We start from the raw sequence: 22,078 nt of genomic DNA on the forward strand, positions 1-22,078 counted from the left end.
ACAGGTCGAGAATTTTTGGCTTCCCAGACCTGTCGAGACGGAGATCAGCAAGTCTGGGGCAGTCAAACAGGATATGAGGCATGGTTTCCTCTTCTTCCCAGAGCGGGGGCACTATGAATCGAAATATGGCCAAAGCCGTGAGAAATATGAGCCAACAGGACAATGGCCTGTCCTGCACTGTGCTATAATAGCTTGCTCAGGGCTGGACAGCCTCCACCATGGGTAAATGCGGTCAGGGCGCCTCATGCGCTCCCAGACTCCAGTGGCTTTTTGGGACTTGTCCCAGCAATCAAACCACTTTTCTTCTGTCAGTGATAGATGATAGCAAACTTTCTGTCAATGATAGATGAAAGTAAAAGTTAACTTTGTCAATGTTAGATAAAGTAAACATTCAGTCAATGTTGAAAGTTATTTACTCACTGTCAAACAAATATGGGTGAACAGCACATTTACGCAGCTGCATTAAAATATTTTTCAGAGGCGTCTGGCTCGACTTGCTAGTACTCTCAAACACATCTGAAGAGTTCAAAAAACATTCTCATTAAAGAAAACTGCTTTTTTTAACTTTAAAACCAATTTAGAAGAAAAAAAACTCACATATAAACAAAAAGAAAGGAATTCTAAAAAAAAGTTTTTAAAGTTTTTTGTGCAATCTGGCACAGAGACGTTTGAATGGAAAACCTAATTGTACAATTTTCTGCATACATACCTATATCTTTGACCAGAATGGCTTTGTAGAGTTTCTTTTGTAGACTTGACAAACCATGGTACAAGATAATATCACTTTTCTCTGGTAAATCTGGCAACACCATGTCTTTTGTTCTTCTCAGAAGGTACGGGGCCAGAAGTTGATGAAGCTCTTTCACGTCTGCCACAGAAAACAAACAAGAAAATAATTGCAGACAATATTATGAGAGATACAATACTCTACTAACATATTCAAGTGGTTGAGTGGTTAAGCTGCCAATCTAAAGGTTTTAGTTTAAGCCCTGATGGAGAAAACTGATTTTTTTTTAAGGATGGACTCAAGAGGGTTATCTATAAAACATGAATCGAAAATGTCTATTTGCAATTAATAATTGGTGTTTTTTAACAAATAGATCACCAATAAATTTTCTGTAGTATTTTCAAGTAATTTCAAAAGCAAAATAAGCACAACTGAGTCGTTAAACATTCTGGGCCTTCAACAGTTATAAATCACCTCTTTATATTGGTTGTCTTGTAAAATGTCTTCACTTGGATTCAAACTAAAGACCCTCAAATCAGCAGCCAATCACTTTTATTCCTCTACCACCACATCCCACAGTGGAATACAATTGATCTAAATCACCTTGAGTTTTAGACGAGAACTTCTCCACAAATGTTTCTGACCCTGACAACTTGAACTTTGAACTGTCCACAAAATTAAGTAGTGAATATAGCTCTTGTAGATTATTTTGTACTGGAGTGCCTGTCAGTAAAATGTGAACTTTTATGTCCCACTGGGAAAGAAAAAAAACAAACAATACAAATAAATACACTTTCCATTTAATTATTTACAATGTTTGGCATTTCAAGTGTTTTGACATATAAAATATGGTATAAATTTTTTAAATCTTCACTAGCCGCTCATCTATCCCTAGAATAGCTGCCCAGTATATGCTACAGACTGTCATCACAATTGTTCCAATTCAAACCCTGCCTGCTGGCTATTTCTAACGTAGTAATGTTTATTTCTGAACGAACATTCGAACATATAAATCAAATAAACAAGAAAACAATGACATGGTCCATCTGAGGTTAAAATGTTTAGCCTTCATCTGCAATGAAAAAACAATCACTGTTCCCCTTTATGAGACTGCCCCATAACAAAAGGAAGGTTTATGATGACAGGTTAATGCTTTTAGGTTTTTCAAACTAAGACACTTATAACAAATCAGATTGGTTAAGTGAATCAGAACGTGTCAGTGATGATCATAACCTACTTACCTCCTGCAATGTTTGATGGAGCAAAGATTCACTGTTTTTGAGCCTGTGTCCTTCATCTACAATTAGGACATCCCAAGCTAAGCTTTGTAAAAATGTTGTATCCTTTAAACATAGCTGTGGTAATAATGCCAAAAAAAATCATTTACTTAACCATTTGAGATTTGGAAATAAATTTTGGTAGATGAAGTTTAAAAAAAGAATGTAGTGTAATATCAAGCATAACATTAAAAAAAAAGATTTCTTTAAAAAAGACAATTCCTCCTGTATACTGCTGACCAATCTTGATAAGAGCAATTATTTTGCTCTTAATAACCAATAAATGATAGATCTTTAAAAAAATAAAAGATTTTTACCCCGCCTCACCCCCAAAATCCTGGTTAAGCTATTCCATAAATCTACTAGTTCATAAAATTCTAATGATAGGCTTAAAGATCCAGACTTAGAAGATGGTGCACAAAATGTTCCTAAACATCTATTTATTTATTGAACTCTTTAATGAAGACAGCAGGTATTCCCACTATGTCTGTTCAAGATAAATATTGTCTAGAAAAAAAATAATTTTAAAAGACAATATTTTAAAAAATTATAATATTCAAAGTTTTTTTTAGTGTGGCCAATTAGCTTTTACTATCAACTGTAAAATTTCTAGGAAAATTGTTAGCGCTATTTTTGAGAACCTTGTCCAGGTTTTTCCTGTTTCTGACCTTTTCAAATGAAGACTTTGCAAGCTGAAAAGAGGAATTGTAAAAGGTGACCCGTCAAAATAGCGCAGTCAAAAAAGCGCTGACAAAATAGCGCGAAATTTCCCGACAAAATAACGCGGACTTATAAATGATGTGTATAAAAGTACCGGATTATTAGTAATTTAATGTCAAGGGCATCATTTTTGTTGATGTCTCTATCTTTTTCAATATTAAAACATCTGAAATTATGCAATATTTACAGAAAACGAGTACTTTAAATTTTAAATCATTCCCTTTTTTAACCTTTGATTAAAAAGTATAACTTGCTAAAAATAGGATCTTGAAATATGGTGACCCGACAAAATAGGATTGGAAATACAAAAGTGTTTTATACTATAATCAGAAATCTGCGGCATCTTTCTTTAATCAAAACAGGGCGTAAGGAATTTGTATGACTATTGAGAGGACAACTATATTGGTCGACAGGGACGAAACCACAGAGTGAATCCAAGATTTCTGATAGCATAATGGAATGTTAGAGATTGTGTACAGAACAATCTACACCAACAAACAATTCAGTGGAGGGATGGCACCATGCATTTCAGCTGTCTATTGACGGTCATCACCCTAATGTGTACAAAATAATCTCTCACTTCCTCAGAGAACAGGAGAACACTGAGAACAAGATTCTGAAGTACAATGCTGGAGAACGAAGTAAAGCTGCAAGCAAGACAAAGTACCTCCAACTTAACAGACGACTTGCAGCTATATTGCCAATGTACAGAAACAAGCCAGTGATGGGATTTCTACGTAACAATTCCTACAATTTAACTTTGTGAACGTTTGTGTGTGTGTGTGTACATTTGACAAGTATCTTTGTGTGTTTTCTAAGTACACTTTTATAATGTAAATAAATGCTATATTTTGAAATTATTCATTTTCCCTTTTTTTTATTTTTGCTTATTTATGTTTTAAGATATCTAAAGTGTTTCCTGCAAAATGACTGAAAAATTATGATAACTTTAAAACAAAAAAAAATATTGGCACTATTCATATTTTACAATATCTGAAGTATTTCTTTCAAAATGACTAAAATATTTTTTTTTCTGCGCTATTTTGTCGGCGCTATTTTGACGGGGTACCATTGTAAAAATGGCTCGAGGGAATGGTGCTTTAGTGGTAGAGTGTTGGATTATTAAACCAAAGATCTATGGTTTACATCATTGTACTTGAGAATATAGGGCACTTCTGAGCCCACCCTCAATCTGCTGCTAGGCGAAGGCAACGGGTCATGGTCAGTTTGAATCCTCCTTGGGGCTTCTTCACCTTCTTCTCTCAATAACCTTGGTACCTTTGTGCAGTTATTATTATATGTTACATGTCATGTTTATTCATAATTTATTTCAGCACTAAAAGCTCTAAACTCTATTAATATGCAACTTGCTTACATTTAATTTGATGCCCATCACATGATTAATTTTCTACGCTTAACACATTTTTTTACACTATAATTTAAGATAAATCATCATAATAAGAAACATTTTTACTATATTAACTTAGTGAAATTTTAGACATACTTCGTAAGTTGTTAGTAGGAGGTCAAATGACAAATTACTTGCTGCCTTAACTTCTTCAGCTATTTTATGTCTGTCTTCTTTATTTCCAACGTAAGTCAGAATCTTCAATGTTGGACTAAATCTAGAAAAAAGATTAGATTATATAAATAATAATCATAAGCTCAAACCTCTAAGAGCTAAATCTAAAAAAAAGATTATGTTATAAAAATAATAATTATAAGCTCAAACCTCTAAGAGCTAAACTGAAGTGTCATCCACGAAAACCAAGTCATTGTTTAACTAAATATCTAAATATTTACATTACTAAAAAATTTTAAGTTAAGGCATTTGTGGCCAATAAAAAATGTATTTGAAATACCCTGATCAACAAAACTAGAATAACAACCCGAGAAACGTTATTGCACAGCTAAACCCTTTACCCACTCAATGAGCTGTATAATTGTAATTTACCAGGAATGTCAACTGAAACTTTAAGAATAAAACAAAATTGAAGAGGATAAAATACAATTTAAACAAAAGTCTAGATTCTATTCTCAAAGCTATAAAAAAAAAAATTAGCTTATTATCTTAAGTTCTATTATTGAAAAATACAATTTAAACAAAAGTCTATTCTATTCTCAAAGCTATACAAAGAAATTAGTTTATTATCTAAAGTTCTATTCTTGACCTTTGAAATTCCTGTTTCCAATTTTCTAATACAGATCTGGGACAGACAACAAGGTATGGAAGATTTTTGTTCTTTTTACCTTTAATGACTGTGAGCATTGCGATGACCTGAATTGATGGTGGATAATATAAAACTACATTATATATTTACTCATTTCATAGAAACAAATTATAACAAATATTTCTTAATACAACACTATTTAAATATTTGTAACATGCAATTTCTTTTCCGCCAAAAAACGTAGGCCTAGTTCAATTAAAGAATTGTGTATTCGATGAAATGAAAACAAATTAATTAGAAACTTATGTTAAACTAATAACTTACTTGACATGTTTTTCCTAATCCCATTTCATCGCTTAAAATACAGCCACGACCAGCATCATAACATGACAGCAGCCAAGATGCTCCTTTGAGCTGATAAGGTCTCAAGTTAAGTTCTGTATAATAAAAGACATTATCTTAGCATATTTTTGCTATAATAAATGTATTTTTTCAAACCTTTTGCATAATAACAAGGAATGGCAGTAGTGAGGTTTAGAACCTGGGACTGTTGGATTACAATCTGGCAGACAGCCATCATTGTTCTGCATCTTAAGAACTTCCGAGTCTTGAAAAGAAATCTTTCATTGCTTTCATAAGCTAAAAAAGGATCATGTGGATAGCTGCTTGGTCATGTGATATGGGCTCTGAACTGTGGTCTCAATGGAGTTAATTGTCCTTAGTTTGAAACCAGCCACTGCCATTCCCCCTGTAATGTGGGAGATTAGGGCTGGGATGTAATCATTTTAAAATCTGGAATAACTTGTAAAACAAAACAAACAGCTTTTAAAAAAAAATGAAATTAATACAAGTTACCAGTATTCCAATTAAATTTCTGTAATTCCTCATTTGTTAATATTGCAGAATTCAAGACTTCTTCCATTTGATTTGATTCTTTGAAAAAAGTTTTACTGATAGGAAAAATAAACAGAAAAATAGAAAAAAAGAAAACCTCAACACTTGCTAACAATTAAATCTACCAAAACATTAATGAACATTAAATAAAATGTATATTCCAAAACCTCATACACTCTACCTCCTTAATAGAAAAGAGATAGGATCTGAGCACATGGAACATGCTATAGGAGCATGGAATAAGCGCTATATACAAGCAATAGTAATAATAATTTAAAAAAACACTGTACATCATGAACAATGCAAATACTTTATAAAATGCTGGACACCAAGTCAGAAAATTGCACATTCATATTTCTTGACTGAAAGTCTTTCAAAAAATTCATACAAATTTTTTTCAAATTAATATGTCTTTTATATAGACAAATTAAGGGGTTAATCAAGAGACTGTATTGACCTGGATTCACTACACTATGGCTCATATAAAAGAAGGTTAAAGAGAACCAAATTTTTAAAATTATTATTAATAAAGCATTGCCTTTAAGTTTGAAGAATAAGGAAGAGTGTATGGTATTTCTTGTTGCTAATACATACATAAAAGAATGGACAAACCTCTTTCTTGATTTTCTGCTAAGAACAGCTGCTGACTGACAAGAGTGGAGGGAGGTGATTATGAGAACTGTTACAGCACCCCTATGACAAAAGACAGATGAGATGATAAGAAACCAAACAGCTATGTAAACAGCTAAATATTTTGTTGACTCTGACGAAGGTGAATAAGGATCTTTCACCAACAGCAGTTATAAAAATGAAGCCTCTCCTCTAATATTAATAATAATATGTGATCTTGCAATTTTATGCTTATATAATGAAGCATGGAACCTTTTCATAGAATCAAAATTATCATTCTAGAAGTTTTTATACTTCTATTTATTTAGTACCCGTCTCAGAGCCTGACATTCATTGGGTGACAATGGGACATTTTAACAAACTAGTTGGAAGGCAGCCAAAACATTGCAGCTAGACCTTTAACCTGATGTTTATTTTTAAGCTGGACTCCTAGTATAGTGGTCATAGGTAGATACTTTTAAGTGATCTACCGTTTAATAAAGAGAATGACCATTAATTTAATGGCATTATCACATTATGATTCATTATCAATATTTTTGAGTTGCTAATAAAATCAGACTCCATTTCAAAGGCTATGTCTTATTACTCTTATTCAAACTTATTAGTCTCAAACTCAAAGAGATTTTATAATAATGATGATGATTATTACAGAGCTTTATTACTTTATAAAACTTTATAGCAACTAGCCAATGGTAATAATGTACTATTAGTAGTATTAGGTCTATTAACTATTATCTAGGCATGTGCAGGCGATGATTGATATCTATCCATCTAGTTAATATAATCATTATAATGATTAATCATAGTTATAATCTAGATCAGATGATCTAATTATTTAATGTCTAATGAGTAGATCATGATCATTCATGATGAATGATGTACTTGACAACACTGAACTTGACTGAACATGAGCAGTTAGATTAGTTAGATCTAGATAACAGAATCTAGATAGTACATTTAGCTACAGCCTACACCCAGATAATAAACTCACTAGAGATGGTAGAGTCTAGATTCTAAAAACTCTAGACAAATGACAACCTACTAACTCGAGATTATCTGAATAGATCTAAATCTATAATTCTATATGATAATTTAAGCCCTCCCCTAGTTCTTGTACTTCCGTTTTCGGTAGCGTCTTATGGTTACCATAACCATTGGAAAACTTGTTTTATTTTTTATTTATTTTATTTATATTTTCTTCATTTTATTTTACATACATTTTCTTCACTTTTGTCATTTTACCCGGAAAGCATAAAGAGGTCTAGGCATGTTTGGACCTAGATATATAATATAAATTAATCATATATATATTTAGTTACCGGTGTATATAGATCTAGACTCTAGACAAGCGATTTTTGATTTACAATGTCTAAAATAGAGACAAAAATAAAGAGCAAGCTTTTTGGCGTATCCGGTGTGTGCAGCTCTAATCTAAGGGGCCTACGTATGTTTATACGCCAGTAATATCAATTAGTAGCGATAGGTTGACACAAATTTACGTATAATATTTTTTAAAAAATCAGATTCAGTTTTTTTGTTGTTGTTAATTTGTTTTACATGTTTCGAGTGTTTCATAATAATTGAAGATTATTATTATTATTTTACATCCTAGCCCAAATCCTCCCGCAATAGCCTACGGCAGTGGATGGCTTGATCCCGTGACCACACAAAAAATTATCTTCTCATTGCGAGTCTAGGCCTGGCATTTCAAACAAGTTGAAGAATTGGGAGGACAGAATCGAGGCAATTAGTGAAGCTACTATCCAAGTACTATCAACATTTTCAAAAGTATAGAAACTCTGGTGGCATATATATGGACAAGAACAGATGAAAATTCTTCCACTAGATCTCAAGCAGGAGGATTGTTAGTTGCTGGCAGAATTTCTTACATACCTTGGGGTTTTGGTCGCCTGTATTCGCCATCTTGATTTGCATATTTCTGACTAGTTGTGGCAAATGTGGTTACACGCAAACAGCGTTTTTCCATGGAGAGGATAAAGGAGAAACCAAAAGGGAACAAAAGAGCCTCGCTGTGTGCCTTAAGGAACCAAGTTTACAGCATAAGACACCGCGGAGGGATAATAGACGAAAACCGAGGACCTTTATTCCGTTCACTGAAAATGGCGCGTAAACCGAAAGTTTTGAAATGAAGTTGAGTCCATGGTGCGCTAGGATCACTTGGGAAAGAGGCAGCGCAAGACGTATCGTAGGCGACATTGGCAACCATCCACGGCCTCGCGGTCCGAGAGGCATCGCGCCTCGAAGGTTTTTGTATTGCTTTAACGAAAAAGAAAATAATTACTCTTCATAATTTATTAGTCAAGCATCAATTCGATCTAGATCTGCGTTTATCTCTTTTTTTTTCTCCGCAGCAGTGGTGAGGATTTCCCAATCTGTTAATTTCATGCTTTACAACGGAGTTAAATAAAAATAAAAAGAGCCCCGTAAACTGTGCCGTATTTAGACTTGAAGAGGCCCTGAGCTATTTGTGATATGGGGCCCTCTATATAAATCCATTATTATAGGGCATACATCTGATCTAAATCTTATCTTATCTTATATAATACAGACGTTACTTCAAAAAAGAAGATGATTACGTCCTACGCGTCATGCATTTAGTCATGCATATTAACCAATGACTTAAATTCTGCCAAGTCACTGGTTTTCCTGGCTAGCTCAGGCAACCCATTCCATGCTCTAATAGCACTAGGGAAGAAGGAGTATTTGTACAAATTTGTCCTAGCATATGGGACGAGGAATGTGCCTTTATCTTTGTGTCTTTCAGAGTATTTTATTAAATTTTGTTTTTGTATTTGAAGATTATGGTTCAGTGTTTTATGTATGATTGCTACTTTACTTTTGAGCCTTCTGTCCTGAAGGCTTTCTAAATTTAGTGATTTTACTAAAGGTGTTACTCTAGTCAAATGTGAATATTCGTTTGTTATGAATCTCACTGCTCTATTTTGTGTCTGTTCCAGTTTCTTAATGTTTTCTTGAGTTGAGGGGTCCCAAACGGAGGATGCATATTCTATTATTGGCCTAACCAAGGTTAAGTAACATTTTAGTTTTATGTTCTTATTTGATTTATAGAAATTTCTTTTAATAAATCCTAATGCTTTGTTTGATTTTTTTGTAGTTTCATCAATATGTGGATTCCATGACAGTTTTTCATTTATTATAACACCTAGGTATTTTGCGTTTTTAGTCTGTGATACTGGTTTGCCATGAATAAGATAAGTGGAATTAATTTGTTTTAGTTTTTTTGTTACTCTTAACAACTGACATTTTTCTGGGTGGAAAGACATGCTCCAATTTGATTCCCATTTCTGTAATTCATCTAATTCTCTTTGTAAAATATCTGTGTCTTGTGTTGTTTTTATTGTTCTATATATTATGCAATCGTCTGCAAATAATCTGACTTTTGTTCCTGAACTAATGCAATTTGGTAAATCATTTATGTAAATTAAAAATAGTAGTGGACCCAAGACTGTACCTTGAGGTACACCTGAGTTTACTGTTATCGGTGTTGATTTAGAGCCATTACAGTTTGTTCTCTCCCTATCAGAAAGTCTTTAATCCACTGATGCAGTGGACCATTAATGCCGAAATATTTTAATTTTTTAAGCAAACTATGGTGGTGAACTTTGTCAAAAGCCTTAGAAAAATCTAGTAAGATAGCATCTATTTGTTCACTATTATCTAAACCTTTTGAAAAATCATCAATTAGTCCTATTAGTTGTGTTTCACATGATCTATATTTCCTAAAGCCATGTTGGTATGGTGTGAGGACATTATGTTTGTCTAAGTGGTTTATGATGTTGCTACATATTATGTGTTCTAGGATTTTACATGTGATGCTGGTAAGTGATACTGGTCTGTAGTTCCCTGGGTCAGATTTTTCTCCTTTTTTAAATAGGGGGGTGACATTAGCTTCTTTCCAGTCCTTTGGTACTCTGCCCTGGTTAAGTGAAGCCTGAAAGAGTATTTTGAACACTGGGGCTAGCTCATTACTTAGTTCTTTGAGTAATCTAGCTGGAATACCATCAGGTCCAGAAGCTTTATTTGGTTTGGTGTTGGCTAATAGTTTTTGAATTCCATTTTCTTGTACTACTATATCTTCTATGTTGTCTACTTGGTTCAAATTCAGTAATATGTCTTTGTCTCCTGGGGCTGAGAATGCTGATGCAAAGTATTTGTTTAGAATGTTTGCTTTAGTTTCATTATCATTATGTATTATGTTATGTTCATCTTTTAATGGCGCTACGCCTGTTGTTTCCATTTTCTTAGACTTAATGTATGACCATAGGTTTTTGTTGTTATCTTTAGATATTACATTGTTTATGTATTCACTCTGCAGCTGTCTGCTTACTTTTTGGGTTAAGTGTTTAATTTTTATATACTTTTTGTAAACTCTTTCTGCATTAGTTTCTTTAAATTTTCTATAGAGGTTTTCCTTCTGTTTACAAAGCTTCTTTAGTCTATTATTAAACCAGCATTTATTTATTTTGTTTGATGTGTATTTAGTTGGTATATGATTTTCTATTATGCTTTTAAGATGGTTTTTAATGAAATTCCAGAGGTCATCGACTGGTTGGTTAATGTCTTTTTCTAATAAGAATGTTTGTTGAAAGTTTAGTGCAGCTTGGTGTAGTTGTGTTAGGTTACATTTATTCCAGAGTAAGATTTTTCTTTTGGGTTTTGTATTGGCTACTGCTTTTATCTGACTGTGTATTTTTATGATCTCATGGTCTGATAGACCAGGGATAATTTCATAATCAACTACTAATCCAGGTCTGTTGGTTAAGAAGAGATCTAATGTGTTGTTTAATCTAGTTGGCTTTTTAATGATTTGATCTAAACTTAGGTTGTGTAAAGTTTCTATGAAAAGCTCATTTATGTCCTTAAGGTTTTGGTGTTTATCTATGGTTAGTGTTTTCCAATTTATATCAGGTAGGTTGAAATCACCCATAATCCAAAAAACTGCATTTTTATTTGTCTCTTTAAGTGTAGTAATCTGATTACATAGTTCCTGCATGTATTCTAAACTAGAATTTGGTGGTCTGTAAATGCTGCCTATTATTAGGGATGTTGAGGTGGTATTAATTTTACAAAATGTTGATTCTACATTTTTTGAGTTAGGTAAGGTAATTTCTTCTGCTATAAGAGTGTTTTTTATTGCTAAAAGAACTCCTCCATGATTATCAGCCCTATCTTTTCTAAAAATTTCATAATTACTATTGAAAATTTCTTGGGGGGGGGGGGGGGGTGCCTAAACTTTAGCTAGTGTTGCCTATAGGTAAATCCAGTCCTGCTCGCAAAATATATCTAAGGGGACACCTGGAGTGATTATAATAGTTCACTAAGGTTAACTAAGGTACTAGGACATTTCTGCATTATAGGTCTAGATGCTCTGATAACAGGAGAGCAGTAGCAGAAATAACATAATTGTGTTTTGAAGAAGAAAAACGAGACGATCTCTCTGTTGTCTTGGCACCATCTTTGTGGTCCCAAACGCCCGCAGATCAGAAATATATGGCGAATAGAAAAAAAAAGGTACCTATATATACTCAGAAAGAAGTATTTTATCCTAGCCTTATTGTGGGACTAGAATCCTAATCGATGATGATTTCTCAATTCTCATGATCTTTAATTTGCTTAATTAACTGTTTCCTTTAACAGCTTCAAAACATGGGTATTAATTAGAACTAAGACACTATTAAAAACTATAAATTGGGTTAACTCCCCTTTTTTCTTGACACATTTGCAGACAGAACTACTAAATTAGTAAATGCAATTATGTAATGTTTTTATATATTTTATTACATTTTTTAGTATTATATTATTTATATATTTTAGAGAACACTAATATTTCACATCAAATATTACGTTGGGACTCTGTTGAGACTGTGTGTCATTTTGTATTGTTAATTGGTAAGGTTGCCATACATAAGGAAACCAGATGAAGGACTCACTGCCAAGCCAGAAATATATCAGCTAGGCCTATATGAAGACCCCTCAATAGTAACGGGAATAAAATGGAACTGATTACATTGGGTAGGTCACCTCGAAAGAAGAACAGAGGAGCAAAGATTGTTCACCGGCAAAAAACAAAAGGCAGGCCTCCCAAAGGCAGACCACGAGTAATGTGACTTGATGATGTAGAGGGTTAGCCTGGTATGGGAAAACGACGGGGGTCCCAGTCCGAAGTGTCCGCGTCCATTGGATGTGAACACAAAATCAAACTCCGAGTCTCACCCCTCGTCGGACAGGGTGGCCGGAAGGAGGAACTCGCCGCCCAATTCAGGCTGGTGAAAGGGAGCTTTTGCTGACCTTAGTGTTCCAAGTGCGACGCACACTACCGGTACTGGTACTAGACAATTTCAGATGGTGGTCCATGGTTTTGCTGGCCTTAGTGTTCCAAGTGCGACGCACACTACCGGTACTGGTACTAGACAATTTCAGATGGTGGTCCATGGTTTTGCTGGCCTTAGTGTTCCAAGTGCGACGCACACTATCGGTACTGGTACTAGACAATTTCAGATGGTGGTCCATATCTCCCCATCCCCATTTCGAGTGTCATGTTTTAGCGGCACCTGAAAGGAAAACAAAAAATAAAACGCTGATATATGTTCATCATATCCCTTCATTCTTAAGTCAACCATCTATTAGTAACTAAATGATTAGGCCAGGCTTATAACATTTGATTTACCGGTACTGGTACTACAATGTCAGCAGGTCAACATTCTATTTTGAATGGTGGGCGGGGGGGGGGGGAGGTAAGGCTGTGGGTGTTGTTAGTTTGATTTAATTGAAACCTGCCTTTTTTATCAGCATTGTTCACAAACATATGATCTGTGTGGAGGAGGGCGGTGGGTGGACACAGGTCTCGAAAACGGCTCTAACGATTTTTCTTTCTTTTTTTTTTTTAAAGAAGTTTGACAGTTTTTGAATATCTTTGGAAAGAACATTAGTAAATTACTAGCTAATTGGCCACATAATGAAAATTCTGGTTTGATCTTCATATTTTTTTTTTTAAATAATAATCTTACAATTAAATTAGGTCTATTTTGAACACCCTTCAGTGGGAATTCCCGCATGTATTCAATAAAAAGTTGAACATTTTGCGCACCAACGTATGTAGAGATAATTAGCCGACTTTTATAATTAATTTGAGACAATTGTCTTATTATACTTTCACAATTAATATCCAGTACACAATATTGAACAGATATGATCTTTCATCACAGCTTGACCACTCTCCCATCTTTCAAAATTCTCCTTATTTTGCAGCGCTTCTCAACCTTTTAAGCTCGGCGACCCCTTTTTACAAACCCCCACTCTGCAGCGACCCCCCTCCCCACACACACATACAGCAATAGAAGAATAGACAATAACAATCAATATTTTCGATGGTCTTAGGCGACCCCTGGCAAATCGTCATCCGACCCCCAAGAGGGTCGCGACCCAAAGGTTGAGAACCCCTGCCTTATTGCAAGTTTCATTGTGTCTCAGAGATTATGTCAAGCCTTATTTAAATAAAGCTGCCAAAATAAGTCATGTGGTCTTGACCACATTTCAACTTTCTTGCTCCTTGAATCTATAGATGAACTAGTCTTAACAACTACAAAAGGTTGTGAACTCTTCACTGACTTTAGGTATTGCACCATAGAATAATTATAACGGATGGCTTCCAGGTCGTGTGACATCATGACATGTGCTATGGCCTGTCGTTAGGTTGTCTCGATGGTCCTGGGTTTGAACCTTGCCTGCTGCCATCGCCCGTCATCCTTAGTAGGTTGGGCTAAGATGTAAGTACCTTCAAAAAATGTAAAGTAACATTTGAAACATGTAAAACATTGTACAATGCAGTGTACCTACAACTAAGAAATGCCCTTGTACCTTAGTGAACGAATGACTCCATATGTTCTTCAGAGAGGCCTAATAGGCTTTTGAGTTGTGCCAGGTTTCTCTCTAAAAAGTTTGCGGGCTTTTTCAGTGCATGGGGCAATGATTTGGAACTCGCTCCCCATTGATTAGCCAGGAAAACCAGTGACTTGGCAGAATTTAAGTTATTGGTTAATATGCATGACTAAATGCATGACGCGTAGGACGTAATCATCTTCTTTTTTGAAGTAACGTCTGTATTATATAAGATAAGATATAAGATCTCAGACGAACAACATACGGTACTTCACTACATTCAAGAATAACATGAAAACTTAATCATTTTTAGATTAGTTTGACATTTTAACACACCTTGAGATTACACGTTTGTAAGCACCGCTAGAAAAACTATTATTAATAATATCAATTCCGGATCCGTCTCTATCAGAATTGGAGTCTAATTGAACTTTTTCCTGTTGTCAGTTTCATTAAAAGAATTGAGCATTATGAATGACAATAACACGGTGCGTGGCGGTGTAGGCCTATCTTCGTATCAAATCCTTTTTATTACCGCTAGTTAGTCGCCCATGTGTTTTAAGTCCTAGTACAAAAGTTTATTGCTTCCTTCTTATTGAAATTGTGTGAGCTTAGAAGAGCTTAGAAAAGAGCTTAGAAGAGAGGTTCTCAAACTTTTTTTTTTGACCCGGGGACAAAAGTTGCCCACAGACCCCGAAATGAGTTCGAAATGAAAAAGCTACATAAATGCATATTATATAAGTAACAAATGTAGGCCTATTAAAAAAAAAAAAGAAAGAAGTCTTCCCTGAGAGTATAACTTTTGTTTAAAAAATAAAAAAAAAAGACTTGTATGAGGTTGATGAGATTTTATGAGTGTATTTACGCCTATCTAAACGAGCACAAAGTTAGAGTCGCGATGAGGCTCATTACGACACTGAATCCACGTTGTATCAAATAATAATAATACTAATAATCTTTATTATCCGTAAGGAAATTTGTCTTACAATTTGTGCATTACCAAACAAAAAACATTATAACTATAAGAAACCAAAGTGTACATTCACACCAGACTCACTCATAATTTACATGTGACAAAGTTTGTACCAGATTGTTCTTATTTAATGATTTGATTGCCAGGGGAACAAAAGAGTGTTTGTGTCTGTTTGTCTTTGCTATCGGTGTCTTGTATCTCTTTTGTGATGGTAAAATCACAAAATCCTGACACAAAGGGTGATTCTTTATTTCAAGGATCTTGTTAGCTTTTTTATAGATGTTTGTCTCAAACAACTGCCCAAATGGGGTTTGTTTTTTTGCCAATGATTTTGCCAGCAGCATTGAGGATTCTATTAAGTTTATTCCTATTTTTAATGCTCAGATTGCCATACCAGGCAGTGATATTGAAACTGAAAACATTGCAGATGTGAGCGTGATAAAACATAGCCAAGGCCTTTTCGCTAACATTAAACGAGGACAGTTTTCTTAGTAGTCGTAATCTTTGCTGCCCTTTTTTGCTGATATAATCAGTATTTGCAGTAAAATTTAGTTTATTGTCTAGGATAGTACCAAGGTATTTAAAGGTTTGCACAATTTCAATAGTCTCTCCAGCTACAGAAACAATATCATTTTCCTTCTTGTCCCTGCGAAAATCGATTATCATTTCTTTGTTTTTTTTTACATTTAATAATAAAAAATTATCTTTACAGTATTCCTCAATGTGTTCTAATTCTTTGAAATACTCATTTACGTCTGAGCTCTCTGAGAGCAGGGCAAGAAGAGCCGCATCATCAGCGAATTTTGTGAAGGAGCAACAAGAACTATCGGATTGAAAATCATTGGTGTACAAAATGAACCACAAAGGCGATGTCACAGCCCCCTGGGGCGCCCCTGTGTTAACTATGCGTTCATTAGATATAACATTGTTTACCCTAACCCTCTGAGCTCTCTGGATCAAAAATTCATTAGCCCATAGTATAAGCAGACGCGATAGCAGTCAACAACTTCTTTACGATGACCCATTATGCAGGACAAACATTTGGAATATGCTTTTGTAACCATAAAGAGTGGTACAGAGGCGTAGTGAAAAAAAAAAAGGGGGGGGGGTCAAGGGGACACAATGCCCATGTCGTCACACTTTTTTTTTTTTTATTTATAAGCCTATATCACGATGTGATGTTTATGGAAATTGGGGGGGGGGGGCAATAAAGTTTCTTGCCCCGGACGCTCGTTTTGCTTACTACCCCGGTACGCCTCTGACGTGGTTTCCTTTTTAAATATTAGTCTACGTTCTTCTTTTGTGGATATTTCAATATGCAGGCTCCTGCATTAATATGGATTCATCCTAGATTGGGATCTGAGTTTGTCCACGCGCAAAATTGTTCAATACCCAGTCGAGAATATCCAAGTAAATAATGTTTTCAAATCTTTGGTTTATTTCGATATAGAATAATACATACCTAATACATACATTAACTAGTAGGGAGGGACTTTTTAGCGAAGCATTATTTTTTCTTAATTATATGCAATTTTCATCTTTCTGCGGACCCCTTTCGGTAGTCTCATGGACCCTGGGGGTCCGCGGACCACTGTCTGAGAAACACTGGCTTAGAATATTTGATTTTGCGTGCAAATTCTTTCCCTTGTTTGAAATACCGCAACAAACAAAATAATTAATTACCAGTACTAATAGTTAATTAATTAATTTTTAAAATTGATTCTTGTGTTGTCAGGTAAAATTTCAGCTTGATCCGATAATGGGTGTGGGAGAAATAACGTATACAAACTTTTTACCAGACAGGGTGAGTTGATAGCTTTGTAAAAATATCAAATGATAAGTTTTGTTTTTAAAAAGTTACATGATAATCTTTATGTAGATTTTTGCACTGCAGAATCGAAGTTATTACGTTGGTAATTAAGAAGTTAAATTCAGCGCCCTTGGCATTGGTTTATTATGAACATCTCCAATAGTTTTCCCACCATGTATGAAAATCTCCGATACTCTTGAGTAGATTTAGATTTATGCATGGGCGTAGCTAGGATTTTTTTTTTCATATACCCGGTACCGGTAATTCATTAGTTACCTGGTATTTAAATTAAGTGCGAAGTAATCGCTCTTACAAAAAGTTATTTTCATAATGTAGGAATTATACTTTAGTTTCGGTAACGGTAGTTGTTTAGGTTTAAACATTTATTTACAGCGAAATAAGTTTATAAAGGAGAACTACTGGCGATGAAAAGGTGGTACCGTTACGGTCTATCTAGACAATAATTTTGTTTTATAATGTAGACCCCCTAAATATCGTACTAGATCACAGCGTATTGAGAAAGCTAAAATCATGAAATTGGGCTAAAAAATTATCTAATCGCAGATTTATTAGTTAATATAAAGGTATCACAAAGTTAATCATGACTGATCCAAACTAATTAATACAATTATGCAAAATACAAGCTTTTTTTTTTGATAAAAAGTAACCTAATTTTGTTAATAGGTATGTCGTTATACCGGATATATATATGCATGGCACCATGCATAAACATCCGGTATAACGAAATACCTATCTCCCCCCCCCCCGCTTGAAAATGCACGCGTACGATTTTCCTAGATATTTGGTGTATAATTTAAAGAAAGATTGCCATTTAACTAAATACCCATAGACATAAATAAATATAGATTGGCCGATAATACAGTTTTATGAAACGAAAATTTGTGACTTGCATTTCTGTGTACTTTATTTATGTCTAGGAGTATTGTTTAATCTCTAAGACTGAAGATCATGCAATTTTTCAAAATTCGGAAATCCGAATACAATAGATATACGTTTTCAAGTTACCGGTACATGAAGTTATTTCCTTTTTCCAGTCTATATTTATTTATGTCCTATGTAAATACCATATAAAGAAGACTAGAAAATTTCAAGAAATCTTGGGGTATTCCCACACGTAGGCTCTAATTATAAATATACCGGTACGGTTAAAACATTCAACACCATTTTTAATAGTTTAGATATATAGTCTAGTGTTATTAGAAATTTCATAACCCAGAACAGGATACAATCCTTTAATTTAGTGTTTTGGTTAGAAAATACTTCTTAATTATCATCCAGTAGTTACTGGAAGTAAAACAAACGAATTTGATATAACCAACTGTAGTTACAAAACTTTACACCATTCATCTTAGGTACCGGTACTGAACAGATAAACTAAATTTTGTGCAATTTCTCTTAATAGTATGCAATTATTAGACACTTTTTTTTTTTTTTTTAAATCTTAGCATAAAATAAAAAAGAGAATGTTTAATTCACTAAAACTTGATAAACATATAAATAACTAATTTTATTCATGCCCCTATCAAGGACAGGATAAGGTACAATAATGTGCAGATATTTTGAGAGAATTTTTTTTTTTTAATTAAAAAAAAAGAAAAAAAAAAAAAAGATCAGTACATTTGTATCTAATAGCCACAACTGCAAAATACATCCACAGAAATAATCCAAGAACACAAACACTTGTTCCACAGCAACACCACAGGATCTAAGAGCAAACCACTTGGAAAGAAGAACAAACATCCAGCTTACATTAAAGATGTTTATTACAAGAACAGTACAAATGATGAAAACCATGATGAAGTATACAACCTGACTATAAATTCAAATATCTCCTGAACATGATGATAAACACATTTTTTTATACAAAGTTTGTGGTCAAGGTCAAAAAAATAAAATAGGGATTGGTGAGAAAACTAGGCTGACTCTGTTGTTTCTGTGGTTCCATTCGATGATTCTGTTTCAGTGCTATCTTTTTTTACTTTCTTTTTCGGGCTTTCATCCTCACCATCCTCTGATTCTTTATCTTCTGCAGATCTTTTTTCCGCTGTTGACTCTTCTGTTTCTGAAACACAAATAAAGATCTTAAGTAACTGGATTTTTATAAAAAGAAAAAAGACCAGACCTTGATATAAATCTTTATCTTTAATTTGCTCACAGATTTTATTAGATTTAGCCATTTCAGCTATATCATTGCTAGATAATCTGACATAAGATTTCATTTTCATTGAGTAAACTAAGCCCCACATTACTAAGCAAATCAAATGATGATATTTGCCCCCATTTTCTAAGTTTCACATGAAAACTGCTACATAGTAATGACTATTTTGTACTATTCCTTTAGTATTAAATTGGGATGCTTCAAATGGCAAACAATTAATGGGTAATCACCTGTTTTTGATTCTTCTACTTCAGAGCATGCATTCTCATTTGTGTTTTCTTCTGAGTCTTCTTTGGGTACATCTTCTGTGTTTTGTTCTTCAGCATCTGCCTCTGCCTATAAACATTAATTTTTGGAAGGTATTATGACTTTATACACATACACATGTTATAACATGAATTAGAATTTACAATTACAAGAATTAGTAGAGATGTACAGGTACTAAGATAAATATTTACCTCAACACATTTGCCTTTCACATCATCAACTGTCTTGGCTACAATAGGCTCTGTTGTCTCCTGCTCCTCAACAGCAACTTCGTCTCTAAAAATTAAATATATACAGAACATTAAATAAATATGAATATAAAGTGAAATTTAGATTTGAAAAAGCATAAATGTTTTATCCTTAAAAAAAAGTGGTGGTTATGATGAGTGAGGGACAGAAACTGGTTGAATGAAACCTATTTCACAACCGCTTTTACTACTTATAAATTTATACCCACAAGCACTTGACCAGGAAAGAATGGATATTTTTACTTCAATTCTTTATTCTTTACCCAGATGTATTTTTAAAAATTCCATAAAATTTAATTTTATAATTGGGGTTAAACTGCAGTGCAGATGTGAACAAATCCATCTTAATTTTATATAACACTACTAAAAAAAAAGTAATATATTGCTAGAGTCAGTTTACATTAGCACTGCAACTATGACATTTTTGATAATTTATCTAGACTGTAGTAAACTTCTATAATGTTGGCTCTTTAAGGCTTTACTAGACTTAGCCTAAAAAAGGAAAGATTTGGAAAACAAAACAAAAGTTTCCTTGCCTTTACCTAGAATGGCCTAGATTTATGATTAAACCAACTTACAAATCTAGATTCCAGACCTATTCTAGATCTAATACATAACTTACTAGAACTAAATCTAGAATAAATTTTAATAATGCAAAATACCAGTCACAGCACTGAACTATATATATATATATAAAAAAAACTTTTCAAATTTACCCACTGACCAAAGGTTCTCAAAAAGATATAAGTACATGAGTTAGATCTATATCTCAAATACAATTTCTTGCTAAACTCTAGCGTAAATGAGAACATGAAAAAAATATAACTAGACTAGACCTAGATAAGGCCCAGCAGATTTCTTTGAAGTTATGTCTACTTAATCTAGAATTCTAGATCTATCAGTATGAGTTTACTACTATGGCTCTATGCCAGTCTAGAATAGTCTAGATTTGATCCACACCTAGTCAAAAATACTAACAAAATCATTCTAGATCTAGCTTCTACCTAGTGTAAATAACATTACAGTTAAAATCTAATCTCTAGATCTATTAATCTAGATTGTCTATAGACTATTGTCTATTGTAATTGTCATTTCTTTCATCCAGTCCAAACCTTTGCATTTTACATTGACATTGAGTTTATCATTATAGCTTTTGGCTATGTTAGATCTAGAATCTAAAATAGATGAAACTAGATCTAGATCTATAAAATCTAGATCTATCACTTTAACTTAATCTTTATAGACCCAGATCTAGAATGTTTGATTACTTTACTAGATCTACTTTAGAATTATTAACTCCCTACATTAGTGACTAGATCTAGAAGCTAGCTAGTGTATAGTCTCAATAGTGACAAGTCTTTAGTTAGTCGACAATTCACTTATTCAGTCAGTATTCAGCCGCACTGGTTCTAGGCGGATGTTTAATATCGACCACACTTTCTAGATTAGATCTACAGTTGAACGTAAGGCTACACTGCTACAGGTTAAACAACGTGGTCCTTGGTGGAAAGCAAGAATTGAATCGTTAATGTTCAGTGTTGGACTAGACAAAGAAGAGAGGCTGTCGGCTAGCAGACGTGAACACTTATTCATTTCAATTTTCATTTTTGAGTTTATTGTACAAACCTAACGTTAATAAAACGAACATATAAGACTTTTTTTTCCTTTAATCTAAATTGAACATTTAAGTAAATGTACTTACTTTGTTCCAGGCATGTTGAAAGATCTCTTAAATATTGTATATAATCCAACAAAATGAAACAAATGCACAAGCGTTCCTTCCTCAACAAAGGCAGGATGCGAACAAAATGATGCCGCTGGTTTCGCCGAGATAACTTCGCGCGCAGAATTTTCTTTTCCGCGTACAGTCACATGACTTGTAAAAGCTATCTAATTGGCTATTTTTTTCTTTCAAGCAAAACAAGCGCATGCGCTTTACATAGGATAATTTTATTGGTTAGTTCCTCCTATTACTAGGCCAAGTAATTCTAAATTTAGGTTGTACTCCTAGTATAAAATTGTTAAAACATAACTTTATAAATGCAAAAAAAATATAGTAATATAGGGTAATATTATGTATTGTTTATTTTATTAAGTCCTATACAAGATTTTTTAAATATTAAATACAAAAATAAGTATTAAAAGATGTTGAACTGTATATTAAAAATGACTAAATAGGTTTTTGTTAATGGAAAATTCCACTCACATATTTTGACCCCATTTAATTGCATCTGTGCCAGGTTGAAGAAGATAACTTTCTGG

The 22,078-nt window shown here is 33.7% G+C and overlaps 2 protein-coding genes across 8 annotated transcripts in view; both read right to left on the reverse strand.

The window, feature by feature from the left end:
* LOC106060940 (chromodomain-helicase-DNA-binding protein 1-like) overlaps positions 1–8,490 on the reverse strand; it is a 28,287-nt gene extending 19,797 nt beyond the window's left edge. For 2 of the 7 annotated variants that reach the window (XM_056044830.1, XM_056044836.1), the window contains exons 1-10: positions 7,411–7,565; positions 6,402–6,482; positions 5,751–5,845; positions 5,220–5,332; positions 4,896–5,002; positions 4,229–4,349; positions 1,969–2,082; positions 1,331–1,481; positions 710–868; positions 421–516 (exon numbers count right to left, since the gene is read on the reverse strand). In XM_056044830.1, coding sequence (XP_055900805.1) covers positions 421–516; positions 710–868; positions 1,331–1,481; positions 1,969–2,082; positions 4,229–4,349; positions 4,896–5,002; positions 5,220–5,332; positions 5,751–5,817 — 928 coding nt within the window. In that variant the 5' untranslated portion in view covers positions 5,818–5,845; positions 6,402–6,482; positions 7,411–7,565. Of the gene's footprint in view, positions 1–420; positions 517–709; positions 869–1,330; positions 1,482–1,968; positions 2,083–4,228; positions 4,350–4,895; positions 5,003–5,219; positions 5,333–5,750; positions 5,846–6,401; positions 6,483–7,410; positions 7,566–7,738; positions 7,757–8,312 lie in introns of those variants that run through there. The other 5 variants (XM_056044832.1, XM_056044834.1, XM_056044833.1 and 2 more) reach the window with 5 other exon arrangements.
* Positions 8,491–18,888: 10,398 nt separating this feature from the next.
* Positions 18,889–21,678, reverse strand: LOC106075320 (tripartite motif-containing protein 44-like). Its single transcript, XM_056044692.1, has 4 exons — positions 21,519–21,678; positions 19,760–19,844; positions 19,532–19,637; positions 18,889–19,205 (listed from the first exon to the last, which is right to left on the reverse strand). The coding sequence occupies exons 1-4, from the start codon at positions 21,530–21,532 to the stop codon at positions 19,057–19,059; spliced, it is 354 nt and encodes a 117-aa protein (XP_055900667.1). The 5' UTR covers positions 21,533–21,678; the 3' UTR covers positions 18,889–19,056.
* Positions 21,679–22,078: the final 400 nt, after the last annotated feature.

Source organism: Biomphalaria glabrata, chromosome 10 (assembly GCF_947242115.1).
Source record: "Biomphalaria glabrata chromosome 10, xgBioGlab47.1, whole genome shotgun sequence".
Taxonomy (NCBI): Eukaryota; Metazoa; Mollusca; class Gastropoda; family Planorbidae; genus Biomphalaria; species Biomphalaria glabrata.

What these genes read in the sequence shown, in the direction of transcription:
- LOC106075320 (XM_056044692.1), bottom strand. An exon ending in TGAAAGGCAAATGTGTTGAG is followed by an intron (nt 19,638 to 19,759) that starts GTAAATATTTAT and finishes TAATGTTTATAG; the next exon opens with GCAGAGGCAGATGCTGAAGA. An exon ending in AGTAGAAGAATCAAAAACAG is followed by an intron (nt 19,206 to 19,531) that starts GTGATTACCCAT and finishes TTTGTGTTTCAG; the next exon opens with AAACAGAAGAGTCAACAGCG.